The sequence below is a fragment of the Podarcis melisellensis genome (assembly GCF_964234715.1).
Source record: "Podarcis melisellensis genome assembly, chromosome: 2".
NCBI lineage: Eukaryota > Metazoa > Chordata > Lepidosauria > Squamata > Lacertidae > Podarcis > Podarcis melisellensis.
Window position 1 is genome coordinate 57,142,305 of NC_138529.1, and position 12,144 is coordinate 57,154,448.

The 12,144-nt window shown below is 38.2% G+C and overlaps 1 protein-coding gene and 1 long non-coding RNA gene across 2 annotated transcripts in view; one reads left to right on the top strand and one right to left on the bottom strand.

The window, feature by feature from the left end:
• PCBD2 (pterin-4 alpha-carbinolamine dehydratase 2) overlaps positions 1 to 10,077 on the top strand; it is a 31,998-nt gene extending 21,921 nt beyond the window's left edge. The window contains exons 3-4 of the mRNA XM_081894591.1: positions 7,740 to 7,820; positions 9,792 to 10,077. Of these exons, the coding sequence (XP_081750717.1) occupies positions 7,740 to 7,820; positions 9,792 to 9,887 (177 nt within the window). The 3' untranslated portion in view covers positions 9,888 to 10,077. The remainder of the gene's footprint in view (positions 1 to 7,739; positions 7,821 to 9,791) is intronic.
• On the bottom strand, positions 9,748 to 12,129 carry LOC309360173. Its single transcript, XR_014163943.1, has 3 exons — positions 12,040 to 12,129; positions 11,259 to 11,366; positions 9,748 to 9,883 (listed from the first exon to the last, which is right to left on the bottom strand). It is a non-coding gene; the product is annotated as an uncharacterized lncRNA (long non-coding RNA).
• Positions 12,130 to 12,144: the final 15 nt, after the last annotated feature.

The following is a 12,144-nucleotide window of genomic DNA, read 5'->3' on the forward strand; positions in this document are numbered from 1 at the left end:
TTGCTAGTTATTTCTTTATCAGTAAGAGAACTGACATGAAAAGACCTCCAAGATAGGACACAGTAATAAAAAACATAATGGTAAAATATTCTTTAACTCTTAGTTCCTCACTACTGTAACAGAGTATAAGGGCCGCTCATTTGCACACCTACTTAATATCAGTGGTGTGTAAATAATACATTTCCACCTGTTTTCTGACCAGTTTCTCCCACTCCTTTGCTTGCTGCTGAACCTAGTCTTTACCTCTATTTATTTGGGAAATACATAGCTTCCAAAACTACTTAAGAATTAAAGCGTACTGATTTAAACTAATCTTTTCTCTATATATCTCCTACCCATGCTTGCAGCTCTTGACGTTGTGCTAATACCTGCATGTGAAAATACTGTGTAACTGGCCATTACTTTTACCCACAGCTCGATTTGGCTGCATTTATTCTTCATGTCCTGAAAATTAGCAAATCATATGACAATAAACAGAAATGCCCTCAGTGAAGAGAGAGGGGGAAGCTGTTGTTTATCTGGTCAGGTGGTTTAGATTAGCAGTGGTGCTGGTCTGTATTATGTTACTTTAAATCATGGTGTCCCAACAGGACATAAATTATGAAGATTGTTACAGTATGTTTCATCCAATGTAAGATCAACAAATAGGAATAATTTTATAGGAAAATCACAGCATTTTGGCAGGACAGTTGTTAAAGAATTTGCTATAACGTGAAGTTTTGTTCACATTATTTGTTAATATGTAAAACATTGTTTGAATAACATACTTAGTGTAAACAGTCTAAATATCAAAGGCAAGAATGGCTTTTACAAGATTACACAGAGTGGCAAACTACTTAAAATAGATCAGTGTTTGTGCTTTTGCTGTCAAAATGTTTGATATAGAGCTGGCTAGTTAGTTTCTTCACCAGCATAATTGTAAACAAGTGTGGAAGCTATGGAGCAGTCTACAATCCTAGTAAAAAAGGCAAAGTCCCATATATTTTCTTTAAAGTTCTTCTAATTTTCTTAGAAAAATTAGAAAAATACAGAGTTGAGGTGTAGAGCTCAGTCTCTGAACACTGGTCTCTAACCTGCCCTTGAGCATAAAAAGAACAAACTCTCTGTTTTATATGAATAAGTTGTGATGAGGCAGATACCAGAAGTTATGTAGGTTCCAGTGTGGCATGCCTTGTTTTTTGCCCTACTGGAAGAATCTAAATTTGGAGCCCAACATGAATTAGTGTGCAAATGAAGTGAAAGTTGCATGTTGATGCCATACAGCTATAACTGTACTTTTGTATTTTTCAGAAGTGCAAACGTTCTGATTTTTATGTTCATGAATGCCCTGACGCCCCCCACCTCCTCCTAGGATGTGGTAGGCTCCTAGAGGAGACTGGTTGTCCAGACTATTGCAGTTTCCCTATTTCTTCAGTGTTACTAGGGCAAGCAGGCAGCATGTCTCTCCAAATATGATGTTATATACAGAATCAACTCTGTGTATATAAATGTAAACCAAGGTAACCTAGTAGGAGTCATTTGCGGAGAAAAGAGGAATTAATCATAACTGAGTGTAATTTTTAGGAAGTGTCAGTATATCATAGTTCGTTTAAGCAAATTTCAGACCCATCTTCATTGTGATGAAACTTTCTTGGTATGATGGATCTGATACCAGAAAAAGGAAACCCAAGGATTAAACAGTGTACAGTTTGCATGAAATCCGCTCACATCCTCTGTTTGTGGATAACAACTCTAGTGCCTGTTGCCTTCATGCCGTGAATGTGATAAATATTTGGTTGGCCACTGTTCAGAACAAAATGCTGGTTTTATTGGTCATTTGTTCTGATCCAGCAAGGAGTTCCTATATGTAGGAAGTGGCGTGCAATGTTGATGAGTGGCACTGAAGCACGTAACTTGGATTTGCTGATAAATTATTTGTAGAAAGTAGAATGGAGACCTATATAACACATCTATTCCCGATCCATTTTATACCCAGTTACTTAGAAAACTGTCGTATTGATTTTGGCTGTGTGTGTTGGACATAGTAATTGTCACTGGCACAAGAAGAGAATATTACGAAGCTAGTCAAAGCTAAGTAAAAGATAATTAGGAAGTGTATAGCTTTCTAAACATAGCATGGCCTTCAGTAATTTTGTTCCATTTCCCAAAGAAATTGTATGAATCCTTAGAAGTGAATAGTATGCATATGTGTTGCAAAATGGGACCAGAATAATGGTTTGCTGCAGTAATGTTATAGGACGTGTGCTGCAGAAATTGTTTTATGACATAAAAGCAAACATAGGATCATAGAGTTGGAAGGGTAATCTACCTACATGTCAAGAAATACTTATCAAGCTTGGTAATGTATCCGAGGCTGTGGTGGACTTATGTGTCAATATTGCCCTTGCTTGCACCCAAACTAGGGCTAAAGATGAATGAGGAAGTGTGCTGGTGCATAGATAGAAAATCACATCCACTTTATTTCTCTTACCTGGAGCAAAGTAATGGTAATTCAGGGCTCATGATCTGCCTTCTCCAAATAAACCATGAGTGTTGAGCCAATAACGAACCTTGGCTTTATCTCACTGTTTGGAGTGAAACAAACTGAGTTTGCATGTAAAACTAATCCAAACAACCCATAGCACTTTACATTGCTTGGATAAATTGCTTAATAAGTTTTATAAACATGTTCCAAAATCATTGGCTTGGATCCCAAGAACCAGGTGGATGGAGAAAATGCATAAGAGTTGTTCTGCAAGCTAGAGGAGTATGACTTGTAGTATACTACCACAATGTCCTGGTGAATCGCATTACAGTATGAGAAACGTGGTGAATAGGGGAGGTGTAGGCTGTAGTATATAAAATATAGTGAGCTATAGAAGGCCTTGAGAAAAACCTTGTGACAATTTTGTGCAGAATGACTTGGCTTCTGTTAGGTTGGAAGCAGTCCTTCCATGAGGGGAAGAGGTTTTTCTGCTAGCATCTTTGGAGTCAATTGAGTTTTAAAAAGTCTTGAAATAGTTTTCTTTCCTGATCTATGAGTGAGTAATAGCAAATTACCCCAGACACAGTGTCCTCCTCTGATAGATATTTGGTGATTTTGAGCGCAAAGAAAGTGGCACAAAATGTCCTTTCATTTATTTCTGTTTGGACAGATTTATCACAATGATGTCATCAAATGCAGATTGCATAAAAACATTGCCACAGCATATGGATGTTGTATGTTTCATATATCTGGCCCATATAAAAACAGTTTTCTGGCATCCCCTGATTGTTTATCTTAGAGTATGTTCATTATGAGAAAGCAAGTCCTGTTGAGTTCAACACAACATGTTTAGGATCCCACATTTATGGAACTACCTGTATTTGCCCATAACAGAGGAATTCGCTGTCATTTCAGAGAAGTTTCAGCTCAGTTTTATTGGGAATACTAGATTATCAAGGCCCTCTTTTTGTAAATGCAGACTATTGCTTATGGTTTTTAAGGATGCATTTCTAGCTGCTTACTTAATTTTTTTTTCTTCTTAAAGATGTGATAGAAAATTTTAATGCCTGTATTGTTGTGCTTGTGCTTTAAAAATAAAACACTTTAGAATAATTCTAGCCAAATCACTGTTGTTATCATGATCAGAAGTATGATGTTGGAGTGTGATGAAACCTTTGGAACTGGCTATTTATTTATCGGACTTTTCAAGGCACAAGGCCTTCTCAAAGCTGCTTTCTGATAAACAAATATCTAACCCTCTTCAGGAATCAAGAAGTGGCACCCAGTTGTGATATGGGAAGGAGGGAGGAATTGTAATGTAGGCTGCAATGTTTGTTACACCACTTAATTACATTAGTAAGCAGTGGACATCAATTTCCTAAATATAAATGAATGAATGAATGAATGAATGAATGAATGAATGAATATGCTAACCGTTTAGGGATTGTGCACTGCATATGCTATATAAAAAAATATGGTTTTGTGTAATGTGTCATAGTTTCCTGGAGTTGCAACTAAAAAAACCTAGTTGGATCATGTTGAGGATGATGAGAAATTCTCTGTGAAAAATCAGACATATCAGACATTTGTATCTGAACATATCTCATATTGGCTTCCTTAGAAAGGCATTGTGTGCATTTACTGAGAGAGACAATAACTTTTCTCCCTCTCCTCTTTATCCTTTGGGTCAGTTCTGTTGATAAGGTGTGGAGTTGAAATCCTGGACTATTGTATATTGCTTTGGGAAACAATTCATAAATTAAACCCACCCACCCACCCACCCACACCCTCTTCTTCATCCTAACAAGTGCCAGATCACAGTAGAAGCCAATGACCTTTCATGGCTTTTCCACTTACCTCTTGGATGACATGAGTCTGCATGATTCTGCACACTTCTAGTCTTCCTGGCCCAAGGCTTGTGATGTGTATGAGTAGTTTGCTCAGATGTTTCTACCTTGGCTTCATTTTACCTATTTTTTAGGAAATTTTAGCTTGGTTCCTTCCTTCCTTATTTATTTATTTTTAAAACTATTTTTATATTGCCTTTCATCCCTAACAAACCTTTTCAGGGTTTATTTTTCACTTTTAATCAGTGATATAAGGAGACACCTTGGCCTTAAAAGGGCTCTCATTATTAAAAGAATCACAGTGCTAATTTTTGTTTTCCACTGAGTTGCTTTTTAAAACTGATGAATGATTTAAAAATCCGGATATGAAAATACTCCCATTGTGGTAAACTAGAATACTTATGGTGCTGGAATGAAGGTCAAGGCCATGGTGGTATTTTTCAGAATAAACAAAACACATGAAGCGGCTTGCTGGCAAACAAAACTCACCAAAACGAATCTGACACTACTGCCATATCACGTATGCTTGACCATGATCTTGGCTCGCAGACTGCTTAATAATATTCATTCTTTTAAATTAAAGTTGAAGAAGTGCAGACTCCAGCTCAAATTAAGATTGGCCGTGATGCCGGAATCTGGTAATTACTTTAATTGATCACCAGATAGTTTCCTTGATCACCAATTACACCCAATTACTGATTATGTTTCAAGACGTGAAGAAATGTCCAAACTGATTATGTAATAATGTTTTCATATATAATCAATCCTAAATAGCTTCTCCCTCCACTGCCAATTGTATTTTATAAAAGGAAGGTTACAGGCCTACAGATACAAAAGGTGATCCATAAACAATAAAGTTCTAATTTCATTTAATTAGCAAGGGAAGTATTTAGGGGGCTTAATGGAGATTGCTCTGCTGAAATTACTTCAACAGACCTGCTTCTCATTTTCATGGTACAAAATGTATGCATAGGGGGATGGCTGTACGTGTTTAAAATGGACTGTAACCAAGATTTGTGCCTCTTGCATGTCCATGTAAACCTGATCAGAAGACTCCAATATTCCACAATATTCCAATATGTGCAAATCAACAGTCCTTACAAGAGGAACAAATCATTTATTTACTTAAAATGTGCCATGTAACCTTTGAAGCCCAAGAGGTCTTATGAATGCACTTCAAGTTGATTAATATTACTTTTTTTATTTGAATGAGACTTGCCTGTGCTTAACTTTCCCTATATTATGTCCGGTGAAGTTTAGCCTGCATTCTAATGGCTGAATTATTCCCTACGGGATGGCTACCAACTAACATTTACCCTCTGATTTGCTTGCCCTGGCCTGCTTATAAAAACATAGGAAGTTGACCATATACAACAGCCAGCCATATGTTGAAGAAAGCAAATATTAAATTAAAATACTTGTACAGTTGGTATTTAAACATAGTTATGGAAGCCTTTTGCATAAATTACTGCTGAGCGCTTACATTATTCACAAAGGTTTCAAAACTGCTTTTTACAAAGTTTTGAAAACATTACCATTTAGTACAAGTGAAATAAAGACTGCACTTCTGTTCACGTTTACTAGAAAACGTCCTGTAGAACTGAGTGGCGATTAATTCAGGTAAACATGGATAGGTTGAGGCTGCGACGAAACAAGACTGTCAAGGAAACCCGTATTGGAACGCTCCTGACCGTTTCAATTGCTGACAGTTTGGTGATTTGTAAATGAAAAACTTCATTGGAATAATTTGCCCTGATTGTAATGACTGCATTCATCTTGCTGACAAAATGGTTTGCAAAGCCGTACTTCATTCAGTCACCAGTGGCGGAGGGAAAAAAAATACTGGAACTATTACCAGCCATTATGCTGTTTCTTGATTATATGTTCGTTCAAAATTGCTGCTGTAGGATTGAACATATTTCTATGCAGGCCCTTTTGTAATGAGATTTCAGTTAGATTTATGGTTAGATAGTAAATTTATAAAGATATATTTTTAAAGAAAAAATTTAATACATGATAGATAAATTTCTTTTAAAATAATCTTTACACTAGGTTATTAGTAGTACTTTTGACTTCAGTATTGGAAGTCAAGTTACAGAGTTAGATTCACACAAAGCCAAGCTGGTATAGCCTAGTTTGTATGTGGAAGCATCTGACTCAAATCTCACAACAGCCACAAACTCACTAGGTGGTCAATAAGCCAAATAATATTGTCTTTGTTTCCCTGCTACCAGCAACAGTAGTAGTAGTAGTAGTAGTAGTAGTAACGCTCTACTTTTATAGAGCTTTTGTAAGAATCGCTGAGGTAACGTATCAAACCAAATCATTGCACACATAAAATGAAATTTCCCCTCCCTCCCCCTACATGCCCCCCTCCAACCATTCTCAAATATTCTCCAGAGGGTTGGGCGGATCCCCCAGAGCAGATTGGATGGCGAAGTTCCATTGCTCTTGCAGAAGTTGTTCTATGTGCAAAAGAATTTCGTTATCTACAACACAATCCATTTGAAGCACTTTGAATGCAACCCCTAAAGTATATTTCCTATGTTCAATGTTAGTCATACTCAGTGTAAAGTCATTGAAATTAATGGTCTTAAACTAATCATGTCCATTAGTTTCAGTGGGTTTACTCTAAGTATAACTAATGTTGGATGCAACTTGAGAAATTTTTTATTATTATATGGATGGGCTTGATATATTTTTCCACCTCACTGTCAAATATTGTATGGCCATTGAGAATTAATTCTTAGCTAACACTTCTGTTCCTCAAGTGAAGTTATGCTGGGTTTTGTTTGCATTGGAACCACTGCAGGCCTTTTCTCAGCATCTTCCTTGTTTTGTCGTTGCCCTTCCCTTCTACTATTCTTGCACAAGTTAACATAAATGGCATATGTATGTTAAAAAAAAAAGAGTAGACATGATAGGAGTGTATAAAATTATGCATGACATGGGGAAAAGTGGATTGTGGAGATCCAGTGGAGATTCAGGACTGGTAAAATAAAAGATTTCTTCATTCAGTGCACAGTTAAACTATGCAGGCCCATTTCCGCGGGAGACAGTGATGGTCACCAACCTGGATGGCTTTAAAAGAAGATTACACACACTCATGGAGAATAAGGCTATCCGTCCCTATCATCCACAGTGGCTCCACAGTCGGAGGCAGTATGCTGGAAGCCGCAGGACAGAAGAATGATGTTGTACTCAGGTCATAACTTTGGGTTTCCCACTCCACTGGCATCTGGTTGGCCACTGTGAGAACAGGATGCTGGACAAGATGGACCACTGGCCTGATCCAGCAAGGCTATTTTTACAACTGTTTTTTTTTTAATGCAGGGTTGTTGTTGTTTTTTTTTTAAGTTTTCCCATAAGGAGGGAAACATCAACAAAGCATACAATACCTTTAAATATTTTTCTTCTTCTTAACACAGGCTTTTGGCTTTATGACTCGTGTTGCTCTTCAGGCCGAGAAGATGAATCACCACCCTGAGTGGTTTAATGTATACAATAAGGTAATGAACTGCATCATAATATACTTAGTTTCATTGGCTGGTCATACTTGAAAAACAGCCTGGAAATGTGAGTAGAGAATCTTGGCCTTATTTGTTGTTTCTGCTATCCTACGCTTGCTCTCACCTTCCTGAAAGGTGCTTCCTCCGTTCACAACAGAGTATTTCAGAGTCTTGCACGCTTCTGTTAACCTCCCAGCAGCGAGACTATATTTCGCTGATTTTAAGGTGCCAGTACTTCTAGGGCTGCTTGAGAGATATTAACTCCATGTTTATAAAAATCATGTATGGCACACTGAGGAAGACATTTGTGTAAATGTATTAAGTATCTGAAGACAGATACTTAATCTGGCGTGCTCTGGTCCATGGGGTCACGAAGAGTCGGACACGACTAAACAACAACATTAAGTATCTAATGTTGGAAACAGATGGTGGTTTTGAGAGCTGGACGTTTGAGAGAGGCCTTTCCCCCCATAACATACATCAGGAGTGAGGAGCCTGTGAGTTTCCTGATGTTGAATGGTGCTTCCCATTGTCCCTGACCATTGGCTGTGTTGCTGGGGCTGCTAAGAACTGAAGACCAACCACATCTGGAGTGCCAGAGATTCCTCGCCCAAGTTGTACAGACCTATTTCCTTTGTCTCACTGTTACTTTGGGTCAGACAGGTTGTGCAGCTTTTTTAAAAACTGAAGAAAGCAACTCAAAACCTGTTTTGCCATACATAAGTTTAGGATGACCCTATAACACACCATGAGCTGCAGTCCATCTTCCAATGTAGATCTCTAAAATTGGTTTCTCTTTAGACCTCTTAAAAGTAAAAGAAAATTAAGACCTCTTTGCTTTCAAATTTTCCAAATCTAATGACAAATTAAGAAATCATAAATTCAGACTCTTAGGACATTAGAATCACAATTAGTATTATTTATTAAATTTGCCCAGGGCAACCCAAAGCAACTTAGAACCAAAACATGCCTCTTGGCTCTGAAATGAGGGATAGGAAACTTTTGAAGGGGGCAGGAATCTGTGAGAAAGCAACTTGAAATGAAAGTCTCAGAGAAGGATCTTAAACTTATGTTCTTATGATTTGGGCATTATACAGTAAATACTGTTTGCTAAGTGTTCACATTGCAGTGTGAGAAAGGTTTGCTTGCAGATAAATGTAACCCATTTTAAACCAAATCTAAGGCTGACTTGTATGAGTGCAATATGCACAGCATCATTTCTGGTAATAACAGGCTCCTATATTTGTATTGAAAATTGATAATCAGTAGTAGTGGAAAGCAAGAAGTCTGAGTTAAACATGTTTCCGGCACAGTTTTCATATCTGAGAGTTAGACAAAAATCATAAAGGCTCTATCACTTACCTCCCTCCACCTTTTTTTTGGCTAACAGAAATTTAGCAAAGTAGCATGTAGTATTCCATTCTGGAGGTGTCAATAATTCCTTGCAGGCAGCTGTATTTTACCATTAAAGGACCGATCTTGTTTGTTTTCCCTTTCAGGGCTGATCTGCAAAGTATTGCCAGCACTTCACCGTTAGGATTCTGGTTTGAGTCGCACAACTTAGCGTTTGCAGTTGAGTCAATGACTTCTGAAATCAATCTGTGCAACTCCCCCCCCCCCCCAAACTGAGTAACTTAATTGGACACCTCTTTCTGGAAGAAGCCCAAGAATCCTAACCCTAAAGTGTTCTCTGTGCTCTGCGCTGGAGCTCTCTTTGGTTAGTCTCCAAGTTCTCTCAAGGCTGCTCACCTGACAGCTGTGTTATGTGATGCCTTTTTATTTGAAAAAGCCGTGCCATTCCAATTTACAATCAGACAGGTCTTTTTTTATTTATTTAAACCAACTGTTTGTAAATATACAAATCAAGATGTGTGTAAAAGAGTTTCAGGCTGAATCCGGATCTGGTCAGTCTGCATTAGACCACATGAGCTGGCAAATTATATGTATTTTCCTCTTCTCTTGTTAAAACAGGTCCAGATAACTCTTATTTCCCATGACTGCGGTGGACTGACGAAGCGAGATGTCAAGCTGGCTCAGTTTATTGACAAAGCTGCTGCATCTGTCTAACAAATGAATGCCGAAATCATCACAAAATAGCATTTCCTTCAAAATATTTTTCTTTGCATTGTTATGAGATGCTTGTTCAGTCCTCTCTCTCTCTCTCTCTTTGAAAATTGATTTCAAATTTCTCCATTGCTTCCGGGGCTGAAGAGTAAGGAAAGAGAGATTCCTTAGGCATATCCTCATATCCTGTAATGGAGAAGACACAGATCAGCCTGAGAACTGCAGCCCAAATTTCTGATACTGCATTGAATGGTGATAAGCATTATTTGTAACCGCAGCTTTTGCTTGATAACTGACCTGTAGTAACTTGTGCATCAAAGGCTGAGAGATTAAAAGGCCCTTTGCAATTTCTATGGAAATCCTGATGCTTTTCAGGCTCACCCGTTTCACACTGTAGCTCCTCATGACATCCCCCCTCACCCCACCAAAAAGAAGACTCACCATCCTCATGCATGGGACTGTTGGATACCAGCCATTACACATGACCTAATTCTGTGCTCAAAGGTCATGTTGCATTCTTGAAAATCATAATGGTTTATGGATTTAAAGAATTGTGGCCACAATCCACTTAGGGTTAAGTTCCTTTAAGTCACGTTGATTGCATCTTTTTTGCCCAATGTGGGACTTGTACCCACCACCCTGAGATTAAGAGTCTCATGCTATGCTGGCAGAGTTTGGAAGTGTGTCCCACTTTGTTCATTGGGGCTTACTCCCTGGATGGGACTGCAGTCTGAGATGACTTTCTTAAAAGACCTGTTAGGTATTTAAGGCATTTGTGTGGTTTTTAAGCAGGGCATTGCAGTAAAGTATTTTTCAGTGGGGGGGGGGGGACATCGAAAAAGACAACTTGTGTTATGAAAGGCAAAAATCATGTGAACATTTGGAATGAGTAAATGGAGTTCTTCTGTAATTTGTTTCTGTGTAATTTTTATTTTGTATAATTGTGATAGTAACAAAGTGCTTTAGCATAAACTGTATATTCTTATTGGAAATTCTTGGATTTATAATGTTCATCTTTATATATGTCTGCCTAAAACAAATTCCTATGGTATTGTTGCCAGATGTCCCATATTTTACAGCCTTGGGGCTATTTGCTTTTAGCATGAGACTTTTATGTTTCATCCAGTGAGAAATAAGCAGCAATAACTACATAGATAATATGGCTTAATATATAATAGGCGGGTATGTGGGGAGTACAAAGTGAATATGCACATTCGGGATTGCCACTCCTTAGTTTTTGAAGATATAGGAAGACAAACTAGATTGTCCAGAAAGAATACATAACTGAGATGTTATTGCCTCCCATGATAAAGTAAGCCATTTACTTACTATGAAAACTAATAGAAGATGAAAGTATGCAAACACCTAATGCACCTGAATTAAGGCTTTGTCTCTGATCTTCAAAACTATTATGTCACTGTGGAAGCCCAATTGTGCTCAGTGGGTATCATCATCATCATCATTTCAGTTGTTTACCTGCCCCTTCACAATAAAATACAATATTAAAATCAGTTTAGAACCAATTACAGTCACAAGAATTGGGTGCGAACTAAATAGTTGCATCTCAGGTGCCATTGTTGCATATGTTATGAGGACATTGTTGCAAACCACACTGGTGTTCGGTAGAAGGTGAGAGATTGGGAAGAAAAGCAAATGTTGGCTCTTTTCACGATAAGTTACTTCTCTGTATGGAGGAAGGGGGTCCATGGAGTCACGAAGAGTCGGACACGACTAAACGACTAAACAACAACAACACCTCTCCACTGGCAGGGAGTCAAACTTTCAAGAGGGTACACCTGGTGAGCAGGGGGCAACCCTCTTGCCAGTCTCTGTTGCCCCCTGAGTACCTAATTAGGGCACTCCACTACCTTAAATGATCTAATGTGACACTATGCTCCTATGTATTTCAGTAAATATGCCAATTTCTGGCGCAGTTCAACTAGGTGGACAACATCCTGTTCTCTAGCAGAATAGAGCCAGGCTCTCAGTAGGAAACAGTTCTAGTACATTTGAGCTAAATTTCCTCCAATCATTCCCTGAATGCGGGGAAGTATTTGTCCTGACTCTGAGCAAGCTGGGACTTATAGGTAACAGTGCTTAGGATTTCTGAATTGTTTGGATCCAAAATGTTTGGATTCATCTTATTGTTCCTCACCTGTTTCAAGTGGTAGTTTTCTCCTAGTTCATAAATTTGTTCCCTACATCTGTTTCAAATGGGACCGCATATTCCAGATCTTGCACATGCCATTCTAGAACTGTT